At 40.4% G+C, this 19,522-nt stretch overlaps 1 protein-coding gene across 1 annotated transcript in view; it reads right to left on the bottom strand.

Moving 5' to 3' along the window:
- LOC132603486 (3-hydroxyisobutyryl-CoA hydrolase-like protein 3, mitochondrial) overlaps positions 1-19,522 on the bottom strand; it is a 43,490-nt gene that overhangs the window by 18,622 nt on the left and 5,346 nt on the right. The window contains exons 2-5 of the mRNA XM_060316585.1: positions 17,154-17,255; positions 16,891-16,955; positions 13,317-13,451; positions 13,143-13,239 (exon numbers count right to left, since the gene is read on the bottom strand). Coding sequence (XP_060172568.1) covers positions 13,143-13,239; positions 13,317-13,451; positions 16,891-16,955; positions 17,154-17,255 — 399 coding nt within the window. The remainder of the gene's footprint in view (positions 1-13,142; positions 13,240-13,316; positions 13,452-16,890; positions 16,956-17,153; positions 17,256-19,522) is intronic.

Genomic DNA, 19,522 nt, shown 5'->3' with positions numbered 1-19,522 from the left:
AAAACTCCGGGAGGAAGATTCCGGCAAGTTTGAAATTTGAAATCGAGTGCTGGATGTTCGATCTATCGATTATGTCGGAAATCCGGTCGAAGCCTTTACCCGCTGGACAAAATCCACCGCTGCATAAAGCTGCGAAACAGAAGGTGACAGAGTACGTGTCTCATGCTAAACCACGCGTTGACAATATTAAAGTAGCACACGCAGCTCACGTGCACACAATTGCAAGAAAAGAAATCAGATCTGGGGTTTTAGTTTTAAATGGGCCAGCCCATAAATAAGCAAATATTTTTAGGGGCAGAACATTAAAAGGGAAAGCAGCAGTGGGCTCAAATAAAGGTTATTATTCTAAGGGTATTCTAAGGGCCCAAACAGAAGAAACCACAACAAGAAGTCTTTTAATTACTAGAGAGTTGCAGGCTCCAAACTGGACCCATGCGTCTCCAAACCTTCTACATCCTACAATGCTAATTTCTTCGACCCTATTGCTGAGGAATTTGAATCCAACATTTATTTGGATATTGTTGATGGGGCAATCTCTTCTCTTGAAGCAGATGGCGAAGCAGACCCAATCAACCCCTCATACTCTCCATGCAATTCGATTTCAGAGCACCTCTCTTACTCAATTCCACCCAGTGATATAGATTCTGGCTTATCCCCTTATTCTCTCAACAATTACCTTCCTTTGTCAAGGTATGATGATGGTAAATTGAGCATGCTCACAATCGACACTCCTACAGTGGTGGAAACATCCAAGTGGTCAAAGTTGATAATGATGAAAGCATGTAAAGCATTAGGGGTGAATATCTCAGGATTCGAACATGAAATCTTTGATATTATTCTAAGAATGGAGGAGAGGAAGAAACTTCAAGTTCAAGATCAGAAACAGAAAACAGGGGAACAGAAAAAAAGTAAAAACAAAGCAGATACAGAGCCCAAGAAATTGGCTTGGGGCTTACGGAAGGCAGTGGGAAAAAGGAAAGGGGCAGGTCTCACAAAGCTCATTCCAGATGAGAGTCAAAACTCTTTCATGGAATGTACAGGGACTAAACGATAAGAACAAGAGAAGCACCTTGAAATCTCTTATTCACAAATGGGGGGTGGATATCATATGTCTACAGGAAACCAAAATAGAGGAATGGAACACTTCTTTAATCAGTCAAATATGGGGAAACAGGTGGCTATCTTGGGCTGAACTCAAAGCAATTAGCACCAAAGGAGGTATCTTAATCAAGTGGGACAAAAGAGTCTGGAATTGTGTTGACACTCAAGCTGGGGCCTTCTCTCTTTCTTGCAGATTGGAAAGTCTAACAGAGGACTTCAAATGGGTATTCACTGGAGTTTATGGTCCTCACTCAAACACTGAGAGGATTGATTTATGGTATGAATTAGCAGCAATCAGGGGCCTTTAGCAATCAGGGGCCTTTGGTCAGACATGTGGGTGATTGGTGGAGATTTTAATGTATGCAGATTCGAAGAGGAAAGACTCAACTGCACCAGTAGATCCAAGGCCATGAGAGGCTTCTCAAACATCATCCTAGATTTGGAGTTAATCGACCTTCCACTACAAGGAGCACAGTACACCTGGTCAAGAGGGGAGCAGCTTCCCCAAGCCTCAAGAATTGACAGGTTTTTAATCTCCCCTGAATGGAGTGAAGCATTCAAAGCCATTAAGCAACACGCCATGCCCAGGGTGTTCTCGGATCATAAGCCAATTATTCTAGAAAGTGGGGACTGGGAATGATCACCTTCATATTTTAAATTTGAGAACATGTGGTTACAATCTGATGGTTTCATGGATATGGTGAAAGATTGGTGGAACTCTTATACAGTTATGGGCACCCCAGATTTTATGTTCACACAAAAACTAAGGAACCCGAACGACATTACAAGATGGAACAGGGACGTCTTTGGCAAAATTGAAACTCAAAGGAGCAAGGCTTTAGTAGAACTGGAGATACTAGAGCAGATTGCAGAGCTCAGAATTCACACCCCTGATGAGAAATCGAAGTCACTAAGCCTGAAATTAGAATTGAAACAGATAGCAATTGCGGAAGAAGTCTCCTGGAGACAAAAGTCTAGATGTCTATGGTTGAAAGAGGGTGACAAGAACACAAAATTCTTTCAGAGAATGGCTAACTCACACAAAAGAGACAACAACATTGATAAATTGAAGATAGGGGAGAACGTAACTGATGAAAAGGGGTTGATCAAGGAAGGCATTCTGGATTACTACCAGAAACTATACAAAGAGACAGAAACATAGAGGCCCTCAGTTGACTTTGAGGCCTTCGCCACTCTTAACAATGAGGAGATAGTTGAACTAGAAATTCCCTTTAATGAACTTGAGGTTTCTGCTACCCTTAAGTCCTCTACCCTTAAGTCCTCTGCCCCAGACAAAGCCCCAGGGCCGGATGGGTTCGCCATGGCTTTCTTTCATAAATCATGGAGCTTTATCAAGGATGATATGATGTGTGCTTTCAACTATTTTCATCAGAACTGTCAGATGGTGAGGTCCTGCAATGCTGCTTTCATTGCTCTCATCCCTAAGAAGAAGGGAGCTTTAGAGCTTAGAGATTTTAGACCTATCAGCTTGATAGGCAGTGTTTACAAACTGGTGGCTAAGGTTCTAGCTGAAAGATTGAAAAAGGTGGTGAGCAAATTGGTTTCTGGCCAGCAAAGTGCTTTCATGAAAAATAGGCAAATCGCATCCATGATTGCCAATGAAGTTCTTGATTGGAAGCTTAAAAGTGGGGGAACTGGCATTCTATGCAAGCTGGACATAGAAAAGGCGTTTGATCAATTAAATTGGGCTTACTTAATTGATATTTTGAAAAAAATAGGGTTTGGGAATAGATGGATAAAATGGATATATTTCCGTATTTCAACTGTAAAATTCTCTATGTTGGTTAATAGCAGTCCAACAACAACAACAACATACCCAGTGAAATCCCACAATGTGGGGTCTGGGGAGGGTAAAGTGTACGCAGACCTTACCTCTATCTCGGAAGATAGGGAGGCTGTTTCCGGAAGACCCTCGTCTCAAAAGAAAACATAAGAAAAGGTCAGATAAGCACAAGCAGTTCAAAGCAAAATGAAAATGAAACTAAAGAAAGCGAACAAGTCATGATAGAGCAGTCTGAGAAAAGGAAGCACAAGCTACCACAGATAAATAAGATAATTGAAGTACAAGAAACAACACATAGTAGGAAGCATCAAATGACAATAGACTATATATCAAAACTGCGACTACCTACTAGCTACCCTAATCTGAGTCCTCCATAACCTCCTATCTAAGGTCATGTCCTCGGTAAACTAGAACTGCGCCATGTCCTATCTAAGCACCTCTCTCCAATACTTCTTCGGCCTACCTCTACCTCTTCTGAAACCATCCATAGCTAACCTCACACCTCTGCACTGAGGCATCTGTGTCTTTCCTCCTCACATGCCCAAACCATCTCAGTCTCGCTTTCTGCATCTTGTCCTCCACTGATGCCACTCCCACCTTATCTCGAATATCTTCATTCCTAATCCTATCTCGTCTGGTATGCCTACACATCCATCGCAACATTCTCATTTCCGCAACTTTCATCTTTTGGACTTGAGAGTTCTTGACTGCCCAACACTCTGCCCCGTACAACAAAGTCTGTCTCACAACCACTTTGTAGAACCTGCCTTTAAGTTTTGGTGCCTTTAAGTCTCAAAAAAAGATGAAATGGAGGCTCGCTTCAGGAGTGCTATGTGACAAGAAGGTGCCACCAAAACTTAAAGGCAGGTCCATTTCATCTACCCTACACCAATACGATGTGAGACATCACCGTCAATATCCCCATTTCCTTGTATAATAGACCCAAGATATTTGAAGCTTCCTTTCTTTTGGATGGCCTGGGTACCAAGCGTCACTTCCACACCAGCCTCATTGGTCACGTCACTGAACTTACACTCCATGTACTCTGTCTTGGTCCTACTCAAGTTGAACCCTTTAGACTCCAGAGTTTGTCTCCAAACCTCCAGCTTAGCGTCCACTCCGCTGCGTGTCTCGTCAATCAAGACTATATCATCCACGAATAACATACACCATGGCACCTAACCTTGGATTTGTCGCGTCAAACAATCCATCACTAAGGCAAATAAAAATAGGCTAAGAGTTGATCCCCGGTGCAACCCCATCTCCACTGCGAAGTGCTCCGAGTCACCTCCCACTGTCCTTACCCTGGTCTTAGCTCCCTCATACATGTCCTTGATCGCCCTAATGTACGCTACAGGTACACCTCTAGCCTCCAAGCATCTCCATAAAACCTCTCTAGGCACTTTGTCGTAGGCCTTTTCTAGGTCGATGAAAATCATGTGCAAGTCTTTCTTCCTCTCCCTATACTACTCCACTAGTCTCCTCACAAGATGAATGGCTTCTGTAGTCGAGCGCCCCGGCATGAATCCGAACTGGTTCTCTGAAATGGACACGCCTCTTCTCACCCTCATCTCCACCACCCTTTCCCACACTTTCATAGTGTAACTTAGCAGCTTGATCCCTCTATAGTTGTTGCAACTTTGAATATCACCCTTGTTCTTGTACAAAGGAACCATCATACTCCACCTCCATTCCTCAAGAATCTTCATCGTCTTAAAAATAACATTAAACAACCTAATCAACCACTCCAAACCTGCCCTTCCTGTACTCTTCCAAAACTCCCCAGGGATCTCGTCAGGCCCGATAGCTCTTCCCCTGCGCATCCTACGAACAGCACCCTTAACCTCCTCCACCTTTATACTCCTACAATACCCAAAATCGCGACGCCTCTCAGAGTACTCCAAATCCCCCAACACAATGTCTCTGTCACCTTTCTCATTCGAGAGTTTATGGAAGTAGGACTGCCACCTCCGTCTAATGAGAGCTTCCTCCACAAATACTTTTTCATCCTCGTCCTTGACGCACTTTACTTGATCCAAGTCTCGTGCCTTTCTCTCCCTCGCCTTGGCTAGCCTGAACAACTTCTTATCCCTACCTTTGTCCTCTAGTTCTGCATATAGGCGTTTAAAAGTTGTCGTTTTTGCCGCCGAAACTGCCAACTTCACTTCCTTTCTCGCAATCTTATACCTTTCCCTATTAGCCCGTTTCTCCTCATCATCTTTGTTGTCTACCAACTTCACGTACGCCACCTTCTTTGCTTCCACCTTCCCTTGGACTTCTCCATTCCACCACCAATCCCCTCAATGCCCACCACGGCGACCTCTCGAGACTCCCAGAACATCTCTAGCTGCTTCCCTAATGCAGCTCGCCGTCCTATCCCACATACTGCTCGCGTCCCCCCTACTCTCCCAAGCCCCCATAGCTTTCAACTTCTCCCCCATCTCCTGGGCACTCAACAAAGTCAGACTTCCCCACTAGATCCTTTGTCGATCATCCACGACCCTCTTTTTCTTCTTCCTTATAATCTCTAAATCCATCACCAAAAACTTATGCTGGGTCGTAAGGTTGTCACTCGGAATGACCTTGCAATCTTTACAAAGACCTTTATCCTCTTTTCTAAGGAGTAAAAAGTCTATCTGCGTCGCAGCCGTCGAACTGCGAAAGGTTTCCAAGTGTTGCTCGCTCTTTGGGAAACTCGAGTTGGCTACCACCAATCCAAAAGCTTTAGCGAAATTCAGAAGTAAGACTCCACCTCCATTCTTGACTCCGAAGCCAAAACCTCCATGTTCATCTTCATAACCCTCCAAGGTTGACCCGATGTGTCCATTGAAATCTCCTCCTATGAATAACTTCTCGGTGAGCGGTATACCTCCCACCACTTCGTCCAAATCCTCCCAAAAGCTCCTCTTCTCCTCCTCGTCCAAGCCTGCTTGTGGCGTGTAAGCACTAATAATATTCAAGGTAAACCCTCCCACGACTAACTTAATCGCCATCATCCGGTCATTGACCCTCCTAACCTCTACGACCTGGTCCCTAAGCTCACTATCTACTAAAATGCCTACCCCATTCCTATATGTCGACTTACCCGAGAACCACAACTTATACCCGTCCACATCCTTAGCTTTAGATCCTACCCATTTGGTCTCTTGGACGCAAGCTATATTAATCTTCCTCTTCTTAAGAATCTTAACTAGCTCTATGGACTTCCCCGACAAAGTTCCAATGTTCCAAGACCCTACTCTCAACCTAGACGCTCCCTGAACCCACTTACCCCCCTAGCCCTAGCTCCCGTCCCCGACCGAGAACATGACCCTAGTCTACCATCGCCCACAAAAGCCACTAAGGCAAATATAAGAAAATCAAAGAGTTATCTAAAATAAACAGGAATCAATAGTTAGCACGAGACTACAGGCAAGTCAGGTTGCTACGACAATAAAGATAGCACTATAAGCTAGATGAATAAAGGCAAGAATGTAACGTCAAGAGTCAAGAATGCGTGGCAGGCAAGATTTAACAAGGCTAAAAGACACAAGAATTGATATGCGCCACCAGAGGTAGCAACTCCAGGTGGAAAATATAAAAATAAAAGAAATATAAAAAACCTGTTCGCCGTCGGAGTACTGTTCACTCCCGGAGTTACTGTTCACCGCCGGAACCTTTTGACCTGGCCGAAAACCTACTGACGAGAGGTTTCCGGCTGCAGAAACGCGAAGACAAGAAGCAAAAGGCAAAGAAAATGAGGAGAGGAGAGAAAAGAGACAGATCTGGCCGAAAAAATAGCCTGCCGTCGGTGTTCGCCGGCGGAATAGGAGAGAGGGAGGCATACCTGATGGGGGTTCGCTACCAGGAGAGAGGGGTGGCATGCGCGGGGGGGGGGGGGGGGGGGGTGGAAGGGTGGGGGCTGCTAAACTTACCGTTGGAGAAGAAAAGGGGGAGAGAGAGGAGACACACGTTGAAAATGCACAGAATATGCTCCCGTCAGGGGCAAAAAATAAAATGCGAAAAGTGGTTAATAGAAGTCCAGTGAGGTTTTTTTTCTCCTGTAAAGGGCCCCAGGCAGGGAGACCCTCTCTCTCCCTTTTTGTTTATTTTGGCAATGGAGGGGCTTACTCAAATGTTGGCAAAGGCTAAAGAGCTTCAATAGATTCAGGGGTTCCAGGTCAGCAGGAATCCCTCCACTGTTATCACTGTCTCTCATTTGCTCTATGCAGATGATACTTTGAGTTTTTGTGGAGCAGACAGTCACCAAGTTCACAATCTCAACATCACTCTAATGGTTTTTGAGTCTATATCTGGCTTACATATCAATATGCTAAAAAGCAACATTTATCTAGTAAATGAAGTCCCCAATTTAGAAGAGTTAGCAGATATCCTCAGCTGCAATATTGGCTCTCTCCCCACCTAAGTTACTCGGACTCGGGTGCGGGTGTCCGATACGGGTGCGGATCTAGAGATCGGATCCTTCATGATCTAAATTCTAAGATTCGGGGATACGGATCCAGGTATGGATACGGGTGCGGGGATTCAGCTAAAAATAATTGAAATATCTAAAAATAGAACTATAAAACCTAAATTATGAGATATTATGTGAAAAACATGAGGAGAAAATATTGATCAAGAGGAGAATCCCGGAAGGAGATAAGGAAAGGAGTGACATAGAAATTTCAATATACAAGGTATTCCATTTTCTTTAAGTCCATCTCAGCTTTTGTTTTGATTATAAAAATCATTGGATCTGTCCGGATTTTCTCCGTTGATTTTGGTCAAAGTACCCAAAAGCGGTTGACTAGATCGGGTACGGATCTCACACCCACACTCATACCCATGTCGTGTCGACACGGGTGCAGCACCGAAAGTGAAGAGTCCGAGTAACTTAGCTCCCCACTACCTAATTGGGTCTACCATTAGGTGCTAAATACAAATCAATTGATATATGGAACAGTGTTATCGAAAGAATGGAGAAAAGGCTCGCAATATGGCAAATTCAATATCTGTCTTTAGGTGGCAGACTTACTTTAATCAACAGTGTCTTTGATAGCATCCCCACCTATATTATGTCTCTATTTCCTATGCCAAGTTCAGTCATAAAGCAGATAGACAGCCTCAGAAGAAGATTCCTATGGGAAAGAAACGGTCAATCTCATAAGTTTTCTCTGGTTAAATGGAAAAGAGTGACTCTTCCTAAATCTCAGGGAGGCTTGGGGATCAGAAATTTGAAGCTTCTTAACAAAAGCTTACTAATGAAATGGCTATGGAGGTTTAGCCAACCTGAGGCAGGTTACTGGAAGGACATCATTGTTGCCAAATATGATGCCCAAAACCACTGGTACCCCAAAAGAAGCAGGGAACCACATGGAGTTGGGGTCTGGAAACACATTTGTAGCCTACTTGATGAATTTTCTCAGAAGGTTTCCTTCAAAGCTGGCAATAGACATAATGTCAAATTTTGGAAAGACTTATGGCTTGGGAACACTACATTGAAGGCTTCCTTCCTAAGGCTTTTTCAGATAGCTAGCAATAAGGACGCAAACTTTGCTCAATACAGAGACAGCAACACATGGAGTCCAATTTTCAGAAGAAACCTACGGGATTGGGAAGTCAATGATTTACTCATCTTCTTAGGGGCATTGGAAGAATGCAATCTGGATAATACCTCCCAGGATAGGATCCTATGGGGGATTTCTAAGAAGGGAATGTACACTGTGAAAGAATGCTACATACGGGGATGCTCTCATAATGGAATTCTTGATGCTTGGCCTTGGAAACATGTTTGGAAGACCAGACAACCCTTAAAAGTTAGTTGCTTCACTTGGACAACAGAAAGAGAGGCATCATCCATGTTAACTGCTGCCTCTTTTGCCTATAGGATAATGAATCTGTCAACCACCTCTTTCTGCATTGTCCTGTAACAGCTTCCCTTTGGCACTTATTTTTCTCTCTGTTTGGCATTCAATGGGTCATGCCCTTAAAAAAAAAAAAAAAAAAAAAAAATGGGTCATGCCCCACTCCATCAAAGATGCCTATGAAAGCTGGATATTTTGGAGAGTTGACGAAACCATCAAAAGGATCTGGAGAATGATCCCAACAGCAATATTTTGGTGTATATGGAAGGAAAGGAACAGCAGATGTTTTGATGGAATTCAACTCCTACAAGTATTATAAAGGTTGGATGTCTACTTAGTCTGTTTAGTTGGCATTTTCATTCCCCTGTAAACAGTGTTGATAACTTTTTGGATTTTGTTAGCTCCCTAACACTGACTTAGCAGTGGTCTTGGTGGCACATTTTGACTGTTTCTATAGGTTTTTGCTTAGTTTCAGCTTCATGTAGTTATGTCCTGAAGCTAACAGTTAGATGTTTTGTAACTCTGCATCTTCTTGATGCCTTTCTAATGCAATTTATCACTTCATCAAAAAAAAAAAAAAATCTTGGTTCATAGAAGTTCTAAACTTCACCAATTGTTCTGTAAGTTCAATCTTGTTTTATCTAGGTTTGGTTCATATTCTAAGAGACACCAGACTCGGCGCATTGTACTCATATGTGAAAACCCAGCAAAATTTCTTCTTTCATTCTATTCCTTATTATTCTTTTTGAGACAGTGGGGGATTGTTGAAAAAAAATAGAATATCTCAAAAATAATAATCTTTGAAAATTCCTAACGTCTATATCTTGTAACAAATATTTCATATTGACTAGTCTTAATGGCTGATTATGGCAATTGAATTGATTCCCTATTGCCATTAACTATTATCCTTTATTTATTGGCATTAATTCTTGGCCATTAATCCTCCATTACCATTGTAGCATACTCTCTGACCTTAAACTTTGATTGTGATCATCTGAGCCCTTCTCACCTATATATATACTTGTACTCCTCTTTTGGGAGATAGAACACAAACAAATTCTCACTCTTCATTTTCCTTTTGTTGGATTTTATAATATTATTGAAATCTTTGTTAGATTCTGGCTCCTAGTTTTGTACTAGAAGAGCTTGTTCAATCCTGGGGGATACACCCATATCGGGTGAAATATCCTTAAGGACAGTATCTTAATTGACACGCCTCAAGCTATGAGATTGTTCAAGAATTCAGTACAGTGTTCGTGATCAAGTATTTTCCATAAGATTTCCAACAAGACTTGGCTTAGGTGCCCTCACGGAAAAAATGGGATTTTGGGTCGTTACAACGCCTTACTCAGAGATCTTTTTTTTTTTTTGAGAAGGTAACATCGCCTTACTCAGAGATCTTAGAATCTTCTCTGCAATGTTCCTGTATATCTCCAATCGTATTCATCTTCTGGAATTTTTTGAAAACTGGTAAATTGTATTCCTTAATGCTGGAGACCTCCAAAAAGTTATCCACAAGGAGCAGTAAGATAAAAACTATTTACATGCTTCCTAAAAAGTCTACCAACTGTTCTGCTCCCTTTACATTTGCTTCTTTACACCAAAAATGAAAATTTGCAATACAGTCCCACTTAATTTTCTGCAGAGTATTAAATTTATCCTCAAAGCACCTCCCGTTCCTCTCCTTCCAAATTCTCCACCAGATGCATGATGAAACTCTCCACCATTTCTTTTGAGATTTGCTTCCTCCTCTTCTAATCCAGCAACTTAGTAAATCACCTGTCTGTTCTGGCATGGTCCAACTGTTTCAAGTGAGGCTGAAGAACAGTGACCAAAGATGGGCTGTCACTCTACAGTGCAGAAACAAATGACTGTTTGTTTCTACAGTCTCATTGCAGAAATAGCATCTAGAGACCAATTGCATTCCCCTCTTCTGTAAGACTTCATGGGTGAGAAAGGTTTTTCTGGTCACAAGCCAAGTGAAGCACTTGATTTTGGATGATACCAAACTTTTCCACACCTTTGTCCATGGACCTGTTCTTCCTCCTGGTTGCTCCAGCACTTCCAACTTGTGTATTCTTCTGACTGAGAAACTCCCATCACTGTGATGTTTCCAGTTGATTACATCTGGAGTTGGAGAAGTCCCTTTAAACTTATCAACTTCCTTCAAGAGCTCAGCCACCCTGCCAATTTCCCAATATTCAAATTTCTTCTGAAACAAATATTCCACCCTTGTGGAGTCCAGGACTCTGCCACAGTAGTATCAGGGATGCTGCAAATGGTAAATAGATCAGGAGAAGCGTTCATCAAAGGAGCTTGCCCAATCCAGACTTCCTTCGAAAATAGTACCTTAGTGCCATCACCCACCTTACAAATTATATGTTCATTTAGACTTGCCCACAAGTTTCTTATAGTCCTCCAAACTGAAACACTATAAGTACTGACCACCTCATCAGTGCACCACTGATTTGTCTGACCATACTTATTTCTGATTACATCCTTCCACAAAGCTTGATCTTCATTCACATATCTCCATAACCACTTCATCAATAAGCTATTATTGTGAAGTTTCAGATTTCTAACACCAAGAACCCCTACTTTCTTATCAAGCTGAACCTCATCCCAATTCACCAAATGAATATCCTTACTTTCCCTATTCCCATTCCAAAGAAAGTCTCTCCTGAGCTTATCTAGTTTGTCCACCAACCCCGCTGGAATAGGGAACAAAGACATCACATAAGTGGGTAATGAATCTAACACTGCATTTATCAAGGTCAGTCTACCTCCAAGGGAAAGGTATTGAGACTTCCATTTTGAGAGCTTCGTTTCTGTTTTCTCTATAATCCCATCCCAGATGCCCACCTCTTTGTGCTTGTAACCCAAGGGCATGCCTAAGTATGTTGTTGGTAGTTGGTCAATCTTGCAACCTAGAATCCCAGCTAGTCCTTCTATTTGAGTCACTTCTTGAATAGGGAAAATGCTGCTCTTCCTCCAGTTGACCTTCAGCCCAAAAGTAGCTTCAAAGATTACAAGTATCATTCTTATAAAACTGATTTGAGTTGCTTCTGGATCACAAAAGATGATAGTGTCATCTGCATAGAGTAGATGACAAATTTCCACATTTTCCTCCTGTGTGGTGCTTACTTGAAAACCCTTCAACCATCTCTTTTGCATAGCTAATCTTACCATACCATTGAGTGCTTCCATGGCAATGATGAATAGGAAAGGTGAAAGAGGATCACCTTGCATGAGTCCTCTTTCAGAAGGAAAAAAACCCACAGGTTCTCCATTCACAAATATAGAGAACCTGACAGTTTTGATACAGAAGCCCATCCGCTTCAACCATCTTGCTCCAAACCCCATTTTCCTCAATATACTCAGAAGATAATCCCAATTAACAAGGTCATAAGCCTTTTCAATGTCTAGCTTGCATATGATGCCAAGTCCTACAGTTCTCATTTTTGAGTCCACACATTCACTTGCTATGAGTGCTGCATCCATAATTTGCCTCCCTTTAATAAATGTCATCTAGTGTTTGTTGACTAGCTTATGCACCACCTTTTTAAGTCTTTCTGCTAATACCTTAGCAATTATTTTGTAAATACCACTTATGAGACTTATTTGTCTGAAATCTCTGAGTTCAGCTGCACCATTCTTCTTGGGGATTAAAGCCACATAGGTAGCATTAAAGCTCTTTTCGAAAACCTGATGCTGGTGGAAATGTTGAAGGGTCCCCATGATATTAACTTTCAGCAAATCCCAAAAAGTTTGATAAAAGCTCATTGTAAACCCATCAGGTCCAGGAGCCTTGTCACTAGCACATAATTTGATACAACTAAGAACTTCCTCCTCTTCGAATTGTCTTTGTAGCCATTCCTGCTCCTCATTATCAATAACAGCATTTCCGGTAAGATTATTATTACTGCAGATTTTTTTCGCCTAGTAGAGTTTCTTTCTCACATGCCGCCTATAGTTGTTAAAGTTCGGGAAAACTATGAATGTGTACGCCTTTATCTTCCTACCCCATTTCTGCATTTGTTTCCAGTGCCAGTAGAAGCTTCAAGGACCTTGTGAATCTTCTACTCATTCGACAAGTACAAATCATCTATCATAAACCATGCTAATATCTATTAATCAAATGATTTGTCACCAGAAATAAAAGACTCTTCAATCCATAACTAAGCTGAAAAGGGAACTTCATCGGATAAGTCATTTGCTGGTGAGCTAAAAGGAGAGATGGAAAGAGGAGTTTTTTGGCACATTTCCAAATAGAGAAGCATTTTTTCACCTACCGCAAAGCCCTCCAATAGTAATAGGTGTTGCTAAAACTTCACCTCTGTTATAATTTATCTTTCATTAATGCAATTTCCTCAGAAGAAAGAGAGAACGCATACCAACTGCCCCTTCGCCAGGACTATGTGCAGCTATATAAGAAAAACCAACATCTGGAAACAACCCGATTCCATTTTCTGGCATAGCTAGAACAGTCCTCTGAAACAATAATAAGAGGTATAAATAAGACCATAGTTGCGACAATGGGTACTCCTCCATACAAGGAGGGAAAATACCTCTGTGATAAGCCTGTAGCTACCATGACCTGATAAGCCAATGCCAAAGCCCATTGTTATGCCATCCATGAAGCTGATGTAAGGCTTTTTGTACTCAAATATTTTGCAAATCAGAGAATATTCTGCTGTGAATGCCTGTACATAAAGAAGGAACTCATTTCAGTTATCTGAAAGGCCTACTAACAAATCGAGCTGCAGTGTTCACTTCAAATATATCCATTTATTAACATATTAATGCATCACACAGAGGCTTGCATAACTGATATCTGGTGTTACGACCGGTGGAAGAACAACAGCAGAGCAAGTCACAGACTCAGTATGGTGTTAAAGAGGTCACAGATGGATGTGTGTGTCTGAGGAAGAGCATGAGTTTCCCCTCTTTACATAGGACGCATGTACACATACTATCAGCGCCACATGCATATGTAAAACGAAGGGTTATAAATTAAAAACCTTTTTCTAAGAGAATATTTTAAGAACATAATCAAGTTGAGCATGATTAACTGCAACTATCAACTCCAAGTATACATGCTAAAAGAAAAGCCCACAAGTTTTAAAAAGGAAAAACATTTCAAAGGAGAAAAAGCATATTCTGCATTCACAAACTATCAGCTTGAACAGTACCATGAACTAACACAGAGCACCAACTACTAGTACTTGAAGAATGCACAATTATCAAATGGCTCACATTATTATTATAGGTACAACATCGAGGAGGAACTTCCGAATGTCTTATGGTAGCCAAGCCAGCGTACTGCCAGTTAAGTTCAAGTTTCTTCAAGATTCATCTATGCTAGATAGTTGTAGATTCTTGGTGAACAATCTATATTGATGTGAATTGCCAGTGATGATTGATGAAAGCCTATATCTTAAAAAGTTTTGAATCTACCTACACCATTTGTCTCCATAGTGAATGAAATTAACTTGATGAGCTATATTATTTGAATTATTAATAGATCAGCAGACACTCTTCCATTTCACACAAATTCTTCCCAAATCAGGTGGAGTAGCAGCGATATCATTTCTAAAGACAAGAATAACCAAGAAACACACATTTGAGAGGCGAGGAGCTAATTTATCTTTTCCCGGGGATTAAGTTATGAACAAAACATGTGCTCCTAATACATGAGGAGAAGAGAGTACAACAGTGAATGTGGGATAAAACCATGTGAGGAACCTGATTTTGGACAACGGAGGAAGGCATATGATTAATCAAATGACATGCTATGAGAACCACATTCCCCAAGAACTTAATGGAACATGTCATTGTATAGGTAGGTGCGAGCTGTCTCAATGAGATACCTATTCTTCCTCTCAACTACGCAATTTTGTTGAGGTGTAAGGACGGGATGTTTGATGAATAATCCCAGTCCCACTAGACTGCATAAATTGCTGATACCTAGAAGAAATATTCTGGTGCATTATCGCTACAAAAAGTGTGAATGGGAACCCCCCAAACTAAGTCTGTACTTCAGCACAAAATGTATAGAAGATAGGAAACAACTAAGAACGATTTTTCATTAAGAAAATCCAAGAGCACCTTGAATAATCATCAATGAAGCTGACAAAGTAACAGAATCCAAGAATAGAACTGACTCGGCTATGACCCCAAATATCTGAATGGACTAAAGTGAAAGGAAACGCTACTCGAATATCAGAACGACAGGGAAGGAAGAACAAGTCGAATTACCGAGATTGACATGACGACAGTCTAAAGATGACATGTGAGATAAGCCAGGCACAATTTTCTGTAGCTTAGATAGATTGAGATGTCCTAACCGTCTATGAAGTAACTCTGGAGAATTGGTAACAGGACAGGTCGCTGGTGACCTTAAAGAGTTAAGGTAGTAAAGTCCATTTGATTCACGTCCATTACCAATGATCTGTCCTGTACTGTGATCATGTAATCCAACAGAGTTGTTGAGAAAGGTTAATAAGCAATTAAGTGATTGAGACAAGCGACTAATGAATGTGAGATTGAAAGGACAATCAGGAATATAAAGAACTGAGTTTAAAGTCATAGAGGGTAATAGGATCACTTGGCCTACTCTTGTTGCCTGGGTTTTTAGCCATTGGCCAATGTGACGATGGGAAGAGATTGAGAATATGAAACAGGAGAAAAGAGACTTGCTACCAGAAATACGATCTGAGGCTCCTACATCAATGGCCCAAAGTCCAAGGTTGGGAAGTTGAGAAACATAAGCTACAGGATTACCGGTTTGAACAAGAAGTGTGATTTGTGAAGATGCCTGCTTACGTGCCTCCTTATACTTAAGAAACTTGTTATAATCTGATAAGGAAGCCATCCGGCTACTTGAAACACCATAACCCATTTTCTCAAAGTCAATACTTTCAATCGTAATAGCCACAAATTCTTCAAGAAAAGCTCAAATGTTGTGAAAAACTATATTCAAATGTGATAAACAAAAAATTCAGCAAAATAAAGCATGAAATAATCTCCAGAAAAGGTCCAGATTATCACCAGACTATTTTGTTGGCCAGAAAAATACCATAAAAAGGAAATTTCTGAAAGCTGAAAGAACAGGTGTAGAAGTTCAAGCCAACTCCACAGTACGGGAAAACTTCAGAAATAACACTGGACCGTGAGACTTGTCCAGAAAACACGCTGAAACCGGAACCCTAGATTGGTGGTCAGAATTTGTAGAATGGCTTCAGAAGGACCAAAGGAACACATCTCAAAATTGGCCGAAAAATGATGCACTCGCCGGTGTGTGACTCAGATCTCGCCTTATCTTGTCTGTGTGGCACGTCAGAGTGCACCTTCTCCGGCGGAGCTTGCTGGGTCTTTGTTGCAGGGAGATGATGGACCTGATGGTGGTGCTGGTTCATGCACAGCACTCACAAAAAATATGGGACAACTGAAACAGCACTCAATCCCGAAAAATTGCACAGTGATGATCTTTCTCTCTCTCTGAAGTCGCTGGTAATTACACGATGACTATCCCTAACCTAGCTTTGATACCATGTGTGAAATAGAACACGAGAGAGAAATGAAAGAATGTACATAGTTGATTATTCTAACTAGCTATTGGGCGTTAAATAGTATAAGCACTTATTCCAAACAAGGAAAGAAATCAAGGCTACATGATTATAATACATAATATCTCCCTAATTGAATCTAACAATATACACGGTATTCTTAACAACTGCATGATAGACAAAGGTGCTTCTTATACCGCTTTATTGAGAACCAAACTAGAAAAGACACTGGTATTCTGATTCTTTTTTTTCTTCAAAATACAGCTAGTGTATGTACCTCTACTACCACAGTTTGTTATGATCTTGTGCATGTTAAGGGACACTAAAAGACCTCAATCAGATCTGACGGCCGGTTTTTGGTCTAAACCAGCTTGAGCACCCCCCTTCAAGTAAAAGCACTAACAGTTCCGTTAGGCATCATCAGCTCAGCAAGACCATATCATCAAATGAAACTACAAACAACAAAGACTAAGCTACAGAGCAGAAGAAATCAACAATTGTTCCCAACCAGAGAGCAGAAGAAAATGACATGTTGAGTACACTTATAGGGTAAATCTCATGATGTGAGAAAAACCTTTTGCGCAAGAGGTGTACTTTTGTCCTTTTGAATTTCAGCAACAACCCCTTTAATATCCATTCCTGCATCAGCAACGAATGGTTACCCACAAATATTACTAGAACCTGTCAAACAACGCAATGTAACTACGAATAGTAGGCTCTACCAAATTGACTAATGATGTACTGACAAAACTGCTTAAGGAACTAGATGCTGCAAATATGCCAAATAAAGTACTAGCCAGTATCCATCCGGTTGATGAAAGACTTTTAACTTGTTACCTGCTGAAAAGGCACGATGGGAGCTACTCTCAACTAAAACACACTTGACCTTTGAGTCTGTTTCCCACTCATCCAGGAAACTCTTGTACTTCATGTCCATATCTGTGTCATATATCAGTCAAGCATGAGGTAAACAGAAATCAAACTGCTTAAATGAAGATGTAGTATATTAATTCTCAAACTTAGAGGAAAAACAATATCTATTAATTCTTGTATTTTGATTTTTCCTCCTTTAACTCTTGTCCTACTTATTTGGAAAATTATACATCAGAATACTAATTAAATACTAGTGAAAACGGATGCTTAAGAGTCAAAAACAGAATATGAAGTTTTATTTGGGTCATTTTGTAAAGCATAGCCGTTCACCATCGGAAAAGACATTCTTCTCTTTTGTGTCAAATTCATGTCCTCACTTTTTTATTTTCTTAAAATCATCGAAAGTGTACAGACTTTTGCTTCCGTAGTCATAAATGTTGTTAATATCCTTAGTACTTACTCACATTTTATTTGAGCAAGCTAATGAGCTTTGATCTAGTCTAAAATATTTCTGTTTCACGTTCAAGTCCTACATGTCCTAGAAATCAAGTATGAATATCTTATTGTTTAGTCATGCTCCCTGACAGATAAATGTTGTTTGGAACATATAAGCTAACATCTACATTTCCTTGTGAAATATGTATTTTTATTTGAGGCTCTAGCATATAGAATTGTATTTTGTTATTTACTACTAATTTTCCATTAGGAGTTCTATTTTTCTCCTTATACATATACTTAAGATATTCAGGAAAAACACTGAGAAACTCTTAAGAGCTTTTATCCCATAAGTCATCTTTAAAAATTATTTCATCTTTGTTTGTGATTGTTGAGAGTTAACAATACTCATTTGTTCTCCCATCTACTGATATTTGTCCCAGATATCAGCATCCATTTTCACAATGATTTAAACCTTTCATTTCCAACAACACCTACCCTATTATGCCAGCCAGTAAACAAGGGTAGTCATCACGACAACTCCAAACCTTCCATTAGTTCTAAGTTAGTGCTATTTTTTGTCTTAAATTAACACCTTACTATTTTGTGTTCAGTCTAGCTCCTAGTTCTAAATTTTTTTTCTTCACTTTTCTTTTTTTTTTTTTCACTGAAACACAATGCAAGAGCTGCTCAACTCTACTAGCACATCGAAAATGTAACAACCCCAATTTTAATGGGGGGTTAATTTATAATTTATCAAAAGGGAATTAAGTATTATTGAAAAGAAAGGGAAAAGAAAGAAATGGGCCAAGCCCAACAAGGGGGAAAAAAAAAAAGGAGTTTAAAGTCTGATGGTCTAAACGTGAGGAACAAAAATCAGAAAACAGAGATAGAACGCAAAAAGGGAAACGCAGTGCAAGAAAAGAAAAGAAGGGAAGAAAAAGAGGGGAGAAAAATAAGGATTTTCAACCCAAATCATCAAGGTAATGCCTTTGATCCTTTATTTAAGTTTATTATGTAATTATGGGTGAATTTTTATGGTGAAAACATGGGGAAATTTTGAGGAATTGAGAAAGTTTAGCCTTGGGTTCTTCAACCTAAATTATTGATTTGAAGGGGCAAACAACATCAAATTTTAGACTTCTATATATTGTTGGAATCGTCTTGTCGAAAGCTTCCCTAAAACATATGTCTTGTCGGGTTTTGAACACATTGACCAGAGGGCGTTTTCGTCCTTTAAAATTTGACTTTAACCGTTTAAGCCTCTAAAAATATAGAAGTGATTTACCCTAAGGGTTTTGACCATTCTAAATCCGTTTTTGTGTAGTTTGAGGCAATCTGGAGACTCGAGAAGGCAGTTTTGATTTATTGGGAAGTGTGCTTGAATTGTGAATTTGAGGTAAGTGAGACTTTAAGCTTTGAGTACTTGCTTTTCAAAACCCATTTTAAAAATATGTTTTGTCTGCCTGGTCCATGTGTTGGGGCGAGCGTGTGCTTGGCAGAATCGGTGGTCCTTAAGGCCAACCGCATATACTTTATTTTCAAATAATCCAAAACTCTCTTTATAAATTATTTTGTGATGTGATATAGCTGTGAGCCATGATATTGGGGCATTGCGTATGCTTCCCTTAGCGTTGTGTATACTTCTTGATTATATTGGGGCATTGTGTATGCTTCCCTTAGCATTGTGTATGCTTGATGATATTGGGGCATTGTGTATGCTTCCCTTAGCATTGTGTATGCTTCCTGACATATTTGGCACATTGTGTATGTTGCCGTGGATTCATAGTGTTGACTAATTCTTTAACTGCCACTTGTGACGGTTCGTAGTGTAAATTGTGTTGAGATATATAATATATTTGATAAACAGTGGTTTGGACCTTGGTTGTTGCTATTAT

The sequence above is a fragment of the Lycium barbarum genome, chromosome 7 (assembly GCF_019175385.1).
Source record: "Lycium barbarum isolate Lr01 chromosome 7, ASM1917538v2, whole genome shotgun sequence".
NCBI classification, from domain to species: Eukaryota; Viridiplantae; Streptophyta; class Magnoliopsida; order Solanales; family Solanaceae; genus Lycium; species Lycium barbarum.
Note: the sequence above shows the minus strand (reverse complement) of the source record. Positions and strands in the feature narration are given on the sequence as shown.